Raw genomic sequence first — 16,856 nt, 5'->3', positions numbered from 1 at the left:
GGCCCAGCACTGATCCCTGGGGCAGCACTAGTGGCAGCTGCCCACTGGATGTGGCACCATTCACCACCGCTCTTGAGCCTGGCCCTCCAGCCAGTTCCTAACCCAGCACAGAGTGCCCCTGTCCAAGCCATGGGCTGCCAGCTTGGCCAGGAGTTTGCTGTGGCAGACAGTGTCAAAGGCCTTGTTGAGAAGGAGAAAAAGAAGGAGAGAAGGAAGGATAGAAAAAAAGAAAGAGAGAGAGAGAGAGAAGTCCCCCAGATACAAAAAGTCAGAACAACAACAAAATCCCTAACATAAAATATGTCAACAGGAACATGAACAACTCCTCCCCATGTGATCCTCAGGAAGAGCAGCAGGGCCTAATGAAGGTGTTTTGCAAAAGTAACCAGCTCGTTCTGATCAAGCTGGTGATGCCTGCAGCTCTGCAGTGCCGTTGGTTGTGCCCCTGGTTTGTTAACTCTCAGATGGTTTTTGTCTGCCCAGGTTTAGTTTGCATGTGTTTTGCTGCTTGGGTTTCGTTTCTCTTCGCCTTCTTATGAAGTAGAAAATTCTGCTTGGGACACAGCAGTGGCTCAGAAGACTGAAGCTGGGCTGCCTGCAGTGGGTGCTAGGAGTTTAGATACCCTGCAACCAAACCTCTCCTTCTTCCTTGATAGCCGAAAGCACAAAGGTAGCATCCTTTGGTGCTGTCTCACTCCTGGTCTGGCAGTACAGTGCCTGCTTTCAGCAGTGCCATAAATCTCCACTCGTGTTCCCTTTTCCTGTGCCTTGCAGCTCATTTCCTTCTCGCATAATGTAGCCTTTTCTATTGTGAAAGTCTGCTCTGCTTTGGCAGGCTCACAGCAAGCAGAAATGGTTTGGTGGAGGTTTAGCTTTTTTGTGTTTGGAGCTTTTTGTGTGCCAAACTTCTCCTTTCAAGCCCCTGCTTTTTGTTGGGCTGTGGGGGGAGTTTCTACTAGCTGCCATGCTTTTTTGTCATTTTGATACAGCATGATAAAATGAGAAGGCATTTGTCAGGACCAGAGCGCCCCAGATATAAAACATCCTAACAGTGGTGTTTTTCACTGCTAGGCTGGAAACACCCAGAAGTCTCCCAGAGAGTTCTTTAGCAGATGCTCCACAGTGAAGAGCAGAGAGGCAGCAGTCCAGCATGGACTTAGCAACTTAGCATCTTAATTCTTTTCTAAATGCCTGCATCTCTCCATGTATAGTGAGCAAGCTTAGAGAACAGGCAGGCCCTGTTGTCACGCAGAGGAGAGCCATGTCTAAAGGTAAATGCATTTCTTCATGTGCCAGCCTCCACAAAATCTCTTTAGGCAGTGTTAGTTCATTCTCCTGATGTTCCTCTGGCACTGGCCTCTGCAAGTCAGGGATGAATAGCAAGATTAGATTGTCTACAAATTGTCCCCATCTTCAGGAACTGAGACATTCTATTTTTCTGATTTCAGGGTAATAAATGGCCCGATGTAGTGTCAGGGTGAGCCAGCTAAATTCCTGCTCCTGGACATGGTTCATCATCTGTTTCAGACAATGGAGACAAATCCTGCTGGATCTCAGAGATTGAAAGGTGGAAAGGAATCTGCTAGTGATGCTTAAGCCTGAGGAATCTCTGTATCACTGAGTAATGGAGGAACCCCCATGGCTGAATCACTCCCATTCACTCAACACTTGCTTTAGAATAGTACCAAAACTCACAGAAAATCTCTCTGCGTCTCAAAACTAAGTTGCAGATTTTTACCTGCTCTTTAAGTACTGTTGTAAACACACTTCAAACGTGGGCATTCAAGATCAGTAGTGTAAAACATATCATGATAATCAGGAAGACTTCAAAAAGTTTGCTTCTGGCTCCAAGAATCAGGTGGGTGACCTGGATGAGCGGCAGCTCTTCTGCTGTGAAGAACAACAGCTCCTTCACCAGTTACATGAAGCCACATAACCCAGATCAGGCCAGCACCTTGGTGTAATGTACCACCAAAATGATGTTTCAACAATAGAAGAACCTTACTTACAGTCACAAAAGCCAGGAAGAATCAAGTTTAGGAAGAATCTCATTCTGTGGAACACAATGGGTCAGAAGACTGAAAATCACAACATTTGCCAACAGATGCCACAGGGCTGCCCATCACAGACCCTCTAGAGGTTCGTCCGGACACGGTATTGTGCTGCACGAGCTCCAGGTCAGGCAATCGCTGCTGCTCAGATTCTGTCCTGTCTCAACAGCAGACTTACTTCTTTGGTAGCTGGGGTGCCAAGCCTTGGTTTATCACTGATTTAAAACAATGCAGACATTCCTGATGCCCATGAAAGGGAGAAGAAACCAAAGTTTCTTTGTTTCTGATACTCTTAAATGCAATCTGAAAACCTGAGAAGCCACACACTGTGAAAACACAAATAATGAGCCCTTTTTACCAGCATCTTGAAACTAGTGATAGCATTAGGTAGTACGAGAGTGAAGGAAGTATCCAAGCTCCTTAAGCTACCAAATGCTGTACTTGGACTCAAGCAAATTAAAAACCAGCTGGAAGTATTCCGTTCTGGGTGGTGCCTCCACATGCCTAGTCTTCAGCTGGGAAGGGATTTCTGTTTGTGGGGGAAAATTAAATCAGCTGTAATTAAAAAAAGCTGACCAACTACTTTTTTATACTACTGCTAGTAGATCCTGCTGCAATAAAGGCATTTCTTACAGTCAACTCTGCCAGAGAGCAGTAGGACACAATGTCTACACGTCTGCTGCTTGTGGACACAGCCAGTTCCCTAGCAACGCAGCAGGATTTAAGTGGACCCTTACAAAAGGTACCCAAATCCTCTATGTATTAGGAGCGCATGCAGGAGGAGGAGCTGCACTCTGCATGCTCAGGCTACCAACAGAAGATCAAAGTCCTGTTTCTTAACAGGTCCCAAGTCTCTCAAATCCTACTGAGTCAATAAGAGCAGAGGACTTCACTGCCTCATAGGACTGGGCCCTGAGTTCAGTTAAAGCAGCTGGGTGACAAGCACTTTGGTCCATTGTTGCCTGCAGAACAATGGGACTGGCAGAAGCTGAGTCTGAACAGACCCTGCAGCCTTCAGGTGATGGGGCCAAGAGTACTCTGTTCTCAATAAAGTGACAGGGGCCACTCTGTTAGTGCAAATACGGTAAGAAGAACGCTTGAACAAATGTGGGCAGGGCATGGAAGCTTCTCAGGCAGCCCAGCTCCCTTTGCAGTGGGCAGGGATGTCCTCTCAGCTTCAGGAAGACAGGAAGAGCAGCATGCAAAGGCCAAGATGAGCAAGTTCACTTTCAGACACCAACTCAAGGGACCTCCCTTGCAGACAGGTCTCTGAAAACACCATTTATTGATACCTCTGCCTTTCCCTTTGTTGCCTTCTGAGGTAGTCCCAGGACTTCCTGGCTGCATTTTAGCTGCTCAAAAGCACCAGGACTGAAAAACCCCTAAACAGAAGGAAAAAACTTCTGTAAGGTGACTATTATAAAGAACCTACTTCACAGCATCTTGGTGAAGTGAATCACAGAAAATCTGTTGTCTCCAGTGACTGAGAGAAGAAAAACAAGACCAGTCCAACCTCTCTGGCCCTGTGCAAGGCCAGGGCAGGCATTCAGGTTTGCAGGAACCTGTGTTTCACAGAGCAGCTAATTCAGCTCCATGCTGCTGTGTGCTCCACACATCGTGTAAGCCAGTGTTTACATCCAGGAACAAGGAGTGACCTTTTGAGGATAAAATTTTTATACAGGTTAAAAAAACCTGATACATAAAGACATCAGTGAGCAACACCAAGTCTGCTCGTTCTGAAGATACTTCACCTCAGGAAAGGGCTGTGGTATTCACTAACACAAAATTCACCTGCACAACAGAGACCACTGGAGTAATCTTGCTAGCTCCTGAGATCCTGGTACAGCAGGGCTGGCATCATCCCTAAACTCCTGGGTCAGATATTTAGGAGTTTCAAGGCAGGCTGCCATTTGTTTTGGGAATGAATAAGCTTCTAGTTCTTGTTGGTAAAATTATCTAAATGCATTCTTTAAAAGCAGATAAAAGGTTTTAAAGGCACTGTACAAGTCAGCACCAGTTTCTAAAGAGATGAAGGACAGCGATCCAGCATCGCAAGCGATGGCTGCAGATGTGTGCTAAGCTGATAAGCATTTGCAGATCTCCTTTAAACTCAGGTTGAGAAAAAGTGCACATAAAACGAGGTGCAAGCTTTAAATCGGGTATCCTAGTGCAATAGTTGTGCACTCCCCAAGTAAAATAAACACCCTTTCTGATTTTAACTCCACCTCTCTGCTTTTACCATAAGCACATCTCTGTTCTTCGTCAAAACAGAGACAGAGCCGGAGAGGTAGTGATGCCATGTAGCTACAGTGAGATTTGCTAACACAGCTTTACAACCAGGAGGATGTAAGCTTGAGAGCCTGAATGATTTCCAATCAAAGTGCAGTGAAACTTACAACAGCAGCAGACTTTGCTGAAGAGCTCCTGTCTTGTTTGCGTCTGCCTCCAAAACAAGGCTCATGTCAGGCTCCAGGCAGTGGCAGCAGAGCCTACAGGAGATGCCTAATCAATCTTCCCAGTGGCGTAACCTGAGCTTTGGCACAACAGTTGATGTCTTGGGGTGGCTTGTTACTGCTCTACTCATACTGCTTTGATTTAAAGAGCTATTGCCTGGAATTCCAATTCAGGAAGGTGCTGTCAGCATTTAACTCTTTTACTGCTCAGGACACCGATGAAGGCTGGGCTTTACCTTAAAGTTTAACACGCTTAAACTCCTTCAGGGGCTAAGGATCAAGTAGTGTCTAGTTTAGAGATGCTATTCTTAATGGACCCCAGGTTATAATATTGTCGCAGTTCTACAGAAGCTATATAAGCACAGCCCAAAAATCGACCAATTGGCCTGATCTTGAGTACACTTTTGCAGGGCTCATCTTGGTGGGGTTGAGCAGGAAATACATAACTCAAGAATTTGTGAGAAAACCAGGGGTGAGAGTGAAAATTGAGTTTTGCCTTGCTTAGAGTTGAGCAAATCAGTTCAAACCATCTTTTTCCTCCATACCCGCTCACTCCCCTAACGCTGCCCTGTGAGTCCCCGCATGTCCCTTTGCTGCTACAGAGCCGTGGGGCAAAGGTGGCTCACATGTGGGCTCTGGTAGCCACAGCTGAGCACTGAAAGGGCCCCCGTGCATGCAAAGGGGGTTTAATTCTCAAGGAAGAAAAAAAAAAGCTGCCAAGTGGTGCTAAGGCAAGCAGGGAGGTGCCACAGCAGCTGGGGAACAAGGTGGGGTCAGCAGGACTATGGTAGCTTCCAGGCTGCTTTTCCCTGCTAGAGCCTAGGGTTGTCTCACCAAAGCAGACTCCTCTGTGCAGTGTATCAGCTTCCTACCGAGACCAATGGTGGTGCTCCTACAAGGACTGACAGCTTTCAGGAACGGACAGGAGGAGGCTTTCCCTCTGGGCAGCAGCTGCTGATAAATTTTCCAGACTACTCAAGTAATCTGTTTGCTGTGCTCAGTCACAATGACCAAGAATTACACTGACAGAGGAAGGGAAATGTTTATATAAAAACCCCACAGCATTTTCTGTTAAATTGTGCTTCAAAGATGGTGCAAGGGTCCCTGCCACTGCCATGAGCAGAGCTGAGGAGCCTGGGCTGGCAAGAAGCTGTATCAGTCCACTGTCCTTGTCTGACCCAAGGCGTTCCCCAGCACAGCTGAACTATTTGGCTGAAACTAAAGCTAGGATGAGGAGCTTTAGAGCAGCATTTTGTGATTGCTTTTACTGAAAATGACTGCAGGTGCAGAAGGCACTGTGAGAGCTGCCCCAGAGGCACAGCTGTCACAGGCAGGATTCTTCAGCCAAGGAACCAACATTAAATCAGCTGCATAGGCTGGTGTCTGCTTCTTAAACCACAGTGGTGGGGAGCTTGCTCCACTCCCAGCTGCTTCTCTTAAAGTCAGAATTTATCTGGTAATAATCAGTCACACAGTGTCCCAGAAAAGACCTTTACCTCTTCCAGCATGCAGGCAGGGCAGGAGTCCTGCATGGAAACTGCTCACTCCTACCTGGGGCAGTTTAATGAGACTTTCTGCTGTTTCCAGGTAAAATTCCAACTCAGGATATTGAGGTGCAGAGAGCACAGACAACAGATGTCAGGCTGGTAGCAGGAGCTAATATTGCACAAAGCAGCACCATTTATAGAGCAGTGTGCAGTGCTGCACTCCCTAACCAGGGCAGCCCAGGGAGTTCAGGAACATTAAAGAGGTTTCACCTGCATTCCTCTTACAGCACCAAGGTAGGTTTGGCATTTAGTTTCCCTTTGGAAGTTAGTGGAAGGACTGAAGTCTTCTCTAACACCACAGAAGAACTTGGGTTCAAGGGCCTCAGTAGCTCCTTCATGTGCTGAAGCCCTGCAGTCCGGGGTATACTTTAAGGCCCTGTTCCCTACAGCTCCGTGCCACTGTCAGTGACAATGCAGTGGAACCCAACAAAAAGGACTGTCCCCCCAGCTCTGTGTTGGGACCCTCTTAACTTCAGCTGGCAGCACTGCCCTGCCATAAACCTTACTCAAGGTCCCTGGTGTCAGGGAAGAAAGCAGGAAAGGGGAGGGTGCAATATGAAGCTCAATTGCTGGTAGCAATCCCCACCTGGCCTTACTACTACACCTGCTGCTGTCAGTATGTCAGTGTGCAGGAACTTACCCAGCATTCCTCCTCTGAGGAAACACCAAGGAAAGGGCCTTCTAGTCCCTCCAAGAAGGCTTTCCCCAGCATTTCTTTCTTATCTGTGACATCCTTTGCAGCATACAGAGAATGGGACTGTCGGCTGAGGTTTGCTCTCCATGGTAATGAAATGCAGCCCACATATCCTAACACTGGCAAGAGAAGAGGAGAGCAAGTCAGAAGTTAAGGAAGTAGAGAAATCAGACCAAGTAAAAGAGTCAGAACAGAGGAGCAGGAAATAAAGCAGTAGATTCTGTGCCTGAAAAGAGCAGACAGAGCCTGCAGCCGGTGAAAGGACTAGCAGAACAAAAGGAGTTTTCAGTGTAAAGCAACAAGAAAGCTATCACACGGGCTTGAACCTCTGCTTTGATCTACTCACGCTGCGGCAACGCCGCTCAGAGAAGCCCTGCGCCAGCAGGCGTCCGGCGCCGTTAGCTCACCTGCTCCAGAGCCCTCCGCAGCACCCCCTCACCACTTAGCCACCTTAGTGCAGCTCTGCTCCAGAGCCCTCCGCAGCATCCCCTCACCACTTAGCCACCTTAGTGCAGCTCTGCTCCAGAGCCCTCCGCAGCATCCCCTCACCACTTAGCCACCTTAGTGCAGCTCTGCTCCAGAGCCCTCCGCAGCACCCCCTCACCACTTAGCTACCTTAGTGCAGCTCTGCTCCAGAGCCCTCCGCAGCACCCCCTCACCACTTAGCTACCTTAGTGCAGCTCTGTCCTCTGCACAGATTATCCACATCATTGGTCTCCAGGCACAGGAAGGCACTGCAGAGGTGGGGACCGGTCCTGACTGATGGGGACAGCGGTGTCTCCTTCCAGGTGCTCCACTGGGCTGGGGACAGCGACGTCTCCTTCCAGGTGCTCCACTGAGCTGGGGACAGCTGTGTCTCCTTCCAGATGCTCCCCTGAGCTGGGGACAGCTGTGTCTCCTTCCAGGCGCTTCATTGCCCTCTGAAGCTTTGAACAGAGAAATCTGTGAGTTTATCAGTTACACCCAGTGTGTGCCCAGCGGCATGTTTGTGAGAGCTGAGCGATGCCTGCAAGCCAGAGCATCAGAGTAGATTGCTGATTTACCAGCAATACCTTAAGTTAAGGTATTTGCATTTTGCTCAAGTACTGTATTGAGAATGTCCCACACCCAACCTTTTGCAGTGATGCCTCTGCAGCAGAGATGTGCCCCTTTTACAAGGACAGTCCGCAGCTGCCAGTGTCACCTTCTCTGAGTGCTGCTTAAGTGGCAGATTATTTTGTGGTGATCACCATACCAATACAGAGCCTTAAAAGCTTTCTTGATTAAGTTTCTCTGGGTTAACCTTCTGTAGAAGAAAAGCAATTGACAAATGATCACCAATTTTACAAAGACATGAGAAAAGAGCATCCTTTTCAGAAAGGCAGACGTTTTTAACCCTCATATTTTCTGGTTTGCACCTACTGAGTACATTGGCAGAGACTGCCCTACAGCATGGGCAGCCTTGTATGGTAAGCAGCCGGCTCTGGCTCAGCACCAAATCTCTGCAGCTCCACGAGCGCTGTGTGGGGTCTGCAGGTGCTGCATGCAGCTAGGGCTGCTCTCCACAGCCAGAGATGGATTCCAAAGCCACCCGTGCAACTGCACTGCGTGTGCCCCTTGACCCAGAGCCACACGTGTGGCTCACCACTTTTCAAATGGCCCCGGGTGTGTGAGAGGTCCCGGGGATGCCGAGGTTAGGGCTCACACAGATTTGCTCGGATTGCTCTTCTCTAGATTGCAGGTTTTTGTTAGAACTGCCATGCCCCGAACTGCAGCCCCCTGCAGCCGGCACTGCCAGGGCTGCCCAGTGGTGTCCCTGCGGCTCAGTCAGGACCGCGTTGTCCTAAGGCACTGGCCAGGAGCAAGGCTTTTGCTCCCGGAGAAGGGGCTGCCCGTGCCGTGCGGGCAGCCTGCGGACCGACGCTGGTGAGAGCGGTGAAGCGCAGGTGCCAGCCGCGAAACCGCTCCCCAGAGCCTCGCTAACTGCCGCCGCACCGCTGCCCAGGGCCCCGCCGGGCAGACCACGCCGCTTTTCGTGCCCGCTGCTCCCCAGCTGGGGGCACTGCCCCGGGCCGCCGCTCCTGCCGCCCAGCCCGGCGGGACGTGGGCTGGGACCGGGGGCAGGCACGGGCTGGGGGCACCGCCGGTCTCGTTCCTCGGGGGTGTGCAGGCGCGCGGGGCGGCGCCGCCGGGTTCCGTCCGTGGAGCGGCACCCGAGTGGGTACAAGGCCCCGCGGCAGCTGTCCCGCAGCTCCTGTCAGTGCACAGCTATTGCATTTTAACACGTTCCTATGAAAACGATAGGGAAATCGCCACAGTACCTTACTCACTTGCAAACCCTAACACCGGTCTGGAAACAGCCCGGCCCCTGCCAGGCCCCGGCACTCAGCTCTCAGTCAGCTGCTGCCTGAAATACTTCATTCACCGCTCCTGCTCTGCCACACCGGCAGTGCTAGAAAAACTTGGCTCATCGAGTCCTCATAGCCTGCACCTATATTTTAGTGCTCAAACAGCAAATAATGTCATTCTAATCTAAGGTAAGTTAAAGAAAATACTTTTGTCAGTATTTTAAGTAGCCTGATTTTTTAAATCTTTAAAGTTGGACGTAGCATAATCAGATTATAAATTCTTAGCCCAGTGAAATCCACCTGGAATGCTGAAATTGCAGTCCATAAAGCCCGGTCATGTTCTTTCTTGCTAGGGGTTTTAGCATAAATATTTGAACTGAAGTCAGACTTTAAGACCATTTAATTTCGTTAAATGCCAATCCCTGTAGACATTATCATTGTTGTTTTTATAGGCCCTTCTCTTTTGCAAGTGTGCTGGCAGAGGAGCCCTAATTCATGCTCCACTGCTGCAGCAGTTTCGAGGTTTGCTTGTGTATGAAGTCAACTGGCTATTATTTTCATCACAAGCGCTACAGATGCCTTTTTTCTTCATCCGTTCTTCAGTAAGAGTTTGCAGAATCCTATTTAAAAGCAAAGAAATTCAAGGCTATTACATGAAATAGCTAAAGCGCTGCTGCAGAGCCTGAATGCCTACTTGACTGGAGGTTAGGAAAACACACGTGGGAGCATCTACTGCTCATCACTCAGAGTCCCTCCAGCCTGGTCCACTTTTGGATCCGAGTGCGTTTTGTTGATTCAGATCTTCCTTTACCCCTTGTATTTTAACGGCTGGGGACAACGGCTCAACAATCTCTTGTATCAAGTGCTACACTTCTGTTAATGAGATGGAAAGGAGCAGTGCAAAGGCTGAGCCCTGGCGCCCCACCATCCTGTTAAGTGCCACTGCACAGTTTTGGTGGATGGCAGCTCTCACGCTCCAGGCACTGCCAGTGCTTGGGCCGCGGCAGAGACCAACCAAGGGCATTTTTTTGCTAAATAAATATATCAATAAATACTCACAACGAGTTACACCATCACCATCAGTGACATAATCCACTTTGTATTTCATTTGGATTAAACAATTTGAAAAGCACAATTCCTTTTGACTAGGCTGTTTTGTAGATGTTGCTGTTATTAGACACTAATCTTAAATCTTTACAGTATCTCATGCTCAGATAAGATATATTTGTTTCTTAGCTCCTAAGAAGGAAGCAAACTTCAGTATGAGCTTATCAAAGAGCTAGTTTAAGCAATGGCACTGTCATCCTGTGAGCCTAAATAATGTCTACTTAGATGTGGGAGTCCTGAGAGGATGGTCAGGCTTTTAATTAATTGACTATTAATATTAATTCTTAATTATTCTACTCTCATCTGTCAGTGAAATGTTGTCTGTATCTGCTGTCGAGGATACAGTGTAAAATCACAGAATCATAGAATTGTTTCAGTTGGAAGAAATATCATCAAGTCCAACCATCAGCCCAACACCATCATGGCACTAAACCATGTTCCCAAGTGCCATGTTTGAACACCTCCAGGGATGGTGACTCCACCACCTCCCTGGGCAGCCTGCTCCGATGCCTGACCAACACAGCAGCACAATGCCTGCCAGGATACCAGTACACACCAGGAGAAAGCTGTAACTGAAACCAGGCTGGCTTCCTTCACTTCACTGGTGACAAAGGGAATCATTTGACCGCAGCCAAAAAGGAAAAGGCAGGAAACTTGTTGTTGATATTTCACTCTGGAAGGCAATGAGCTGCTTAGAAAGAGCCTGGTCCACATTACAGAGCTACTCAGAATTCTAGATGTACAGAGTATCTTTAAAGAAACACACAAGCTTTAGTGATATCCCAGCTGTACTAGAAGGTCACAGGATGCTGTGGTCTTTGCTGGGGACCCCCCTCCATGGCTAAAGATTTCCAGCACTGATAACAATCTTCCTGAGTTCTACTCTCAATCTCCTCCGTCACCATTAAAGCCATTTATTTCTGGCTTTTCCTTATCTGTACATCAAGGACACTTAAAAGAGCAGCCCAAGCACATATAAAATGTATTCTCTACAAACTGTGTATTTGCAGGCTTTTCTTCTTTTGTTCAGCTCCTTTCCAGAATAAGATTCCATTCTTCATCATATTTTACAGTCTCTGGACTAGGAGCCACTGAGCTCAACCTAGCCAGAGGCTGCAGAGGGGATGGAGGGAAGAGCACAAGCAGGCAGGGCTGGCTGTTGCCTTTCCCTTGCAAATCTCCCTGCTCCCACCCCTTACACCCTCCTGTTTCAATCTGACATAGCGGTGTGCACTTAGGGAGTCTACTCTGTGAGCACTTGTAGAGCGTGTGTAGAGCAGAGGGGAAGAAGAGAGCTCTGATGACACACAGACTCCAGGAGAGCTGGTGTAGGAACAGTACCCCATTAGTGACCAGCAGCCCATGTTTTACTGTTGTGACTGCGCTGATAGGAAATGCTTACAAAGTCAGCTTTATAAATCAGCATTTTACACCAGCTCCAGAAAGAAGAAAGTCTTCCTCAGAGCAGTGGCAAGGTTTTCGCATCCTTTCAGGAAAAGTGCTGCTTAGACATTGTTCAGGAAGTCCCAAGGCTGACAAAAACCTCTCCCTCGAAACCCTGGGAGGTCAGATGTGCCCTGGCCCCATGCAAACAAAGAGCATCTCTAATATCCAGCACTCCCCCTCCACACCCAGCACTGCCCTGGCTCACAAGCTAATGAAACAAAATCGGCAGAACAAAGTCCACACTGCCTGAGAATCCAGCTGCCACTTCTTAAACCTATCAGCACGGACACTGCAACTATAAAACATTCGTTACCAATTCATTTTGAGACGACTTTTTCAAGCACAGGTTCAAATCTGCTCTGGTGGCAAGAGCACACTTTGCTCCTACGTTACAGATCATGCCATGGAGAAGGATTTCTTGACCTTCTGAACCCCACTGAAGGTGGGCCTTATCTTGCTTAGGTTCCTTTCAGGAGAAAATTAACATTTTAATTGCAAAGATGCTTCTAATTCCTTCAGACCAAATTCTGGGGCATGGCCAGTGGCAGCAGGCAGTTGCACAAGCTGCGGCTGTGCCACAAAGCTGCTGGCTGCAACCACAGCTGCTCCGCCGGGACTTGCTGGCCTTCAGAGAGCTGAACGTGTGCCCACCACCCCAGTCACCTGCAAATGGCAATGCTCTCCGCAGGGCATGGTCAGATACACTGTAGCCTCTGGAAGGGAGAGTCTGGGGGGAGTGGACTTGGGTGGGGACTGTGGGTTTTTTTGCCTGAGAGTTTAATAAAGCCTATTTCTCACCTTCTTTTACCTCACTGCAAACCCTCTGTCCTTTGCAGGTAACATCATTGGCTCTGGGATCTTTATTTCACCCAAAGGGGTTCTAGAGCACACCGGCTCCGTGGGACTGGCTCTCATTATCTGGGTGCTCGGCGGTGGGGTGGCCGCCCTCGGCTCGCTCTGCTATGCTGAACTGGGAGTCACCATCCCCAAATCGGGAGGGGACTACTCCTACGTCACAGAGATTTTTGGTGGGTTAGCTGGGTAAGTGCACTACGTCTACAAAGTCATTTGGAAACCTATTCACATGAAGTGCTTCATGTGGAAAAGATACTCGGGAAACAGGGAAGGTTTGTCAATAAAATGCTTCTGCAAAATCCTTCCTTCTGTTCCCACTGGAAGCACCAAATGGGCCCTTCACAGCTCCTGCTGCTTCCTTCCAAGGAAAGGACAATGCTGCTGTCAATTCCCTCTCTGACTGCCAAGCCCATGACAGGAAGGATCAATGCTGTAAATGATGCTGTGTCCAAGTTATACTCCTGCTACCAGCTGTGAGTGATCAGTACCCTGTACTCAGGAGCTTCATGCACCAGGGAGGCGAGGCTGGAGCTGCTTGCCATGCATCAGAGCTGCTGCCAGTGCTGCACTGCTTACTGCAGCTGTTCAGAGCAACAAACGCTGCAAATGTACAGAAGGGACAAAGACTGACCCAGGAACATCACTGTGAGGGAAGCCAGACACCATCAGAGCTTCATAAAACCAAACTAGTTATGCTTTCTAGGGGAGAAAACAAAAGGCATGAGAAGTGAAGTGCAGCTGGACCTGGCTTTGGTCGTTCCTCAGCTCAGCCTGCACTGAATGCCAGAAAACACCAGAAGACACAATTGCTGACACAAGCCACACACCTGCTGATTGATCCCTGCCCAGCATTCCCCTGGGAACAGAGCGACACTCTCCTGTCCCAGAGCACACGGCTCTGCTGCTGCGGCAGCATCTCACTTGATGAGCTCCTGGCTTGCAGTGTACAAGCACTGCCAGAAACACATGACACAGTCAGCTGAAGGGAAGCAGTGCTCCCATTCTTGCTTTGCAAAGACACTTCACTTTTCCTCCCAATAAAATAAACCCTGTAGGACAAAGAGTTGCCTTAGGCAAGAGGCCTCTGGGCAGATTTTGGTACAAAGTGGTGCGACTCAGTCGTATCTTCCAGTAAAGACAGGCTGAGATTGTGCCCTGCTGCACTTCGGATGAGCCACCACCTAAGGCCTGCAGTTGTAGGGACCTCTCACAAGCACCTTCCGTTTTCTACTTAGGGAATGCTCATTTCCCTGATGACACTCAAATGTGGGCTCCAAGCTGAAAGGGCCCTTTTTGGAGCCTGCATTGTGCCTCTCCTGAGAAGGGGGGCTCAGGTTCTTCAAAAGTTGTTTCCTTTTCTGATTTAGTCCTTCTACAGCAAAGAACATCAAGTGCAACATGTAAAGCTGTAGAGCATTTGCCACAGGATGAGCTTCCCATCAGACAGTGCAACTCTGTCACCCTCTGCTGAAATCCTGAATTTCCTTTAACTGGTGCCAGCAGTCCTACATGTATTTCAATCGAGTATGAAACAATTGAGTATCAGAAAGGCAATGAATTATTCACATCTCCATCTACCTAGCACCAGCTGTAACTCAACTACAACACAGAAGCAATGCCAGTTTGCCCAAATTACTGTTTTCAGAGTCACTCTCCCCATTGAGTATTTTTGGCTTGTTGGTCCTGATGACTCGGGAGCCCTGCCAAAGCACTGCCCAGCTGAGCAAACGTTACCCCCAGCACCACTTTCTTGTGCCTCTTCATGTCTCCCCAGGTTTCTGCTGCTGTGGAGCGCAGTGCTCATCATGTACCCGACCAGCCTGGCTGTCATTGCGCTGACCTTCTCCAACTATGTCCTGCAGCCCATCTTCCCTAACTGTGTCCCCCCCTATAATGCCTCCAGGATCCTCTCCATGGTGTGTTTACGTGAGTATTTGCTTCTAACACACACACAGAGCTTGCCTCAGTTTTGCGTGGGACCACTCGAGAGGCCACAACCCCAAAGGCCCAGGGAGGTCCCCAGGTAGCCACGGTGACCAGTGCAGGATATTCAGTCCCTTCCCAGCACGGTGGGCTGGAGCAGAGCACAGCGGTGCTCTGATCCCTGTGGGTCGCAGAAGTGGCAGCACTGAGCTGGTGGGATGGGGCAGTTCTGTGCTGCCTGCAGAGCCGTGGCTGCCCAGCACGGCTCACCCACCAACAGAGATGACCCACCAGCACGGGGGCCTCACCACTGTCTGAGCCCTTTTACACTCGCACGCCTCAGCATGCCAGGAAGAGCAGTGCGGCGGCAGCTCTGCACTGGCTGCTCAGGGAGTCTGCAGCGCTCCCCAGCTCCGTACGGAGCTGCCGAGCCCTGCGCGCCCAGCGCTGCCCGGGCGCAGCCTAGAGCTGGGGGGAGCCCTGGCCCGAGGCAGGGAAGCTGCTGGCTGCCGGAGATGCCCCAGCAGCTGGGAGTTTCCTCGGGAAAGGCAACGCTCCTCCTCACTCTCCCTCCTGGCCACACTAGAGCTCCCCAAGGGAGCTTGTGCATCATTCTGTTTTCCAGCGCTTTGACGTTGTTCTTAAACAAACACCATTTCATTTCACTGAATTTAGTCTTTTGCTCTCCAGTCCTCCTGACCTGGGTGAACAGCTCCAGCGTTCGATGGGCAACACGCATTCAGGATATATTCACAGCAGGAAAGCTCTTAGCCCTGGCACTTATCATTATTGTGGGCTTCATACAGATCTTTAAAGGTATTCTGTGAGACGGCTCTAACATGGGTTCGGTACTGTCGTTAGACTTGATTTTTCACACTTACTGCACTGTTTCTCCCTCACAAACCAGCCCTGCAGAGCCAGGGCTGTACATCATGCAGCCACGGAAAGGAATGCACAGAAGGAGGTCAGCTGCATCTCCTCCAGCATGTCCCTTTCCGGCCTGCCTTGCCAGTTTTGACAGAATGAAGGACGGCAGCTGCAGATGTTTCAGAGTAGTTGCTGCATTTTCTTAATTTGTTATATGTTCCTTAAATCTAAAGTGCTCTGAGTACAAAATGATTAAGGTTTGCTTTGCCCGGGGCATGAAGACACCTGCTTCATTTTGGGCACTAGTCAAATTTCCTGCAAAAATTCACTTTCAAGATTAAAGTAGGCAAAAAAGAGTCTCGCTGATTCACCACCTGAATGGAAAGCAGAGAACACAAGAGGCTCACTGTTTTTATCGTGTTCACAGTGAGTCAGATAAAGGAAGATGAAATGTGACATCTTCAGAGAGCAGAAGACTTGTTTTCTCAGTGATAATAGCCCCACCATCTTGACTACACTGCCAGCCCTCCGGACACCTTATACCTTGTAAACTCCTGAAAAAAAAAACTGCAGGCAGGAACTCGCCCTGCCAGGGAGCTGTCCTCAGGCAAAGGATCCCATGACTCATGGTGGTGACACCAGTGCTGCGGCACGGGTGGCAGTGAGGGATGCCCATGTGCACTGCCAAGCTGCCTCCCCAGACAGCACTGCAAGTGCTATGCCAGCCCGTGGTGACAAAAAGAGCATAAAGTCCCAAATCCAGTAAGGAATAAAGAATTAAAATCAATAATAAGAAGCAAAAGTTCACCTCAGTTCCAGTGCCTCTGGCCTGTAGCAGCAACTTCACCTCTTGCTTGCGCTCTCTATGCAGGAAACTATGAAGAGCTGACACCAAGTAATGCATTCAACTTCTGGATGACTCCATCTGTGGGGCATTTAGCCTTAGCCTTTCTTCAAGGGTCCTTCGCGTTCAGTGGCTGGAACTTCTTGAACTATGTAACAGAAGAACTGGTTGATCCCTGCAGGCGAGTATCCATTCCCATGCTACCCGCATTTCCCTGACGTGCGGAAACATTGGAGCCATCTGGTAACAGCAGTCATTTCATAAGCTGCAGCAATGCCCTTCCATGTCTGTGGGACCACTCTTTCTGAAGGAGAAAGAGAGAGAGAGAACACAAAGCAGGCAAGTTAAAGGACACTGAAATTAAAAATGTATTGCACAAGGCACCACCTAAACGTCCAGAGAAGGCAGGATCCTAATTGGCACTGCCCAGTCACACAGGGCTTCTGTAGCAGCAAAGGAACCACCCATGAGATGCCACACAAGTACCTGTAGGGAGAATTACTTCTGTTAGAAACATGTAGCATTATGCTGGAAGTTGCTTAGCTTTTTTACCCAAAGGGGACCTTCCATAGACACCTGAAAGAGAATATTAGAAAGTTGCTGCATGGTGCAACCAGCACTCCCTGGTGTGGCTGCAGGCACCTGCCTGCCAGGGCAACCAATGTCAAGTAACTGCTGGTCCTGGGTACAGGAAGGGGCTTGGAAATGATTTAGCATGAGCAGGCTGGGAGAGCTGGAGGCA

At 49.2% G+C, this 16,856-nt stretch overlaps 1 protein-coding gene and 1 long non-coding RNA gene across 4 annotated transcripts in view; one reads left to right on the top strand and one right to left on the bottom strand.

Annotated features, from left to right (window-relative positions):
• SLC7A10 (solute carrier family 7 member 10) overlaps positions 1 to 16,856 on the top strand; it is a 31,114-nt gene that overhangs the window by 6,417 nt on the left and 7,841 nt on the right. For 2 of the 3 annotated variants that reach the window (XM_064159864.1, XM_064159866.1), the window contains exons 2-5: positions 12,462 to 12,666; positions 14,255 to 14,406; positions 15,094 to 15,219; positions 16,142 to 16,295. In XM_064159864.1, the coding sequence (XP_064015934.1) occupies positions 12,462 to 12,666; positions 14,255 to 14,406; positions 15,094 to 15,219; positions 16,142 to 16,295 (637 nt within the window). The remainder of the gene's footprint in view (positions 1 to 12,461; positions 12,667 to 14,254; positions 14,407 to 15,093; positions 15,220 to 16,141; positions 16,296 to 16,856) is intronic. The other variant, XM_064159865.1, reaches the window with a different exon arrangement.
• LOC135184280 (uncharacterized) lies at positions 1,744 to 16,207 on the bottom strand. The gene is made up of 3 exons (XR_010305950.1): positions 16,079 to 16,207; positions 6,692 to 7,671; positions 1,744 to 3,433 (listed from the first exon to the last, which is right to left on the bottom strand). It is a non-coding gene; the product is annotated as an uncharacterized LOC135184280 (long non-coding RNA).

The sequence above is a fragment of the Pogoniulus pusillus genome, chromosome 20, assembly GCF_015220805.1.
Source record: "Pogoniulus pusillus isolate bPogPus1 chromosome 20, bPogPus1.pri, whole genome shotgun sequence".
NCBI classification, from domain to species: domain Eukaryota; kingdom Metazoa; phylum Chordata; class Aves; order Piciformes; family Lybiidae; genus Pogoniulus; species Pogoniulus pusillus.
Note: the sequence above shows the minus strand (reverse complement) of the source record. Positions and strands in the feature narration are given on the sequence as shown.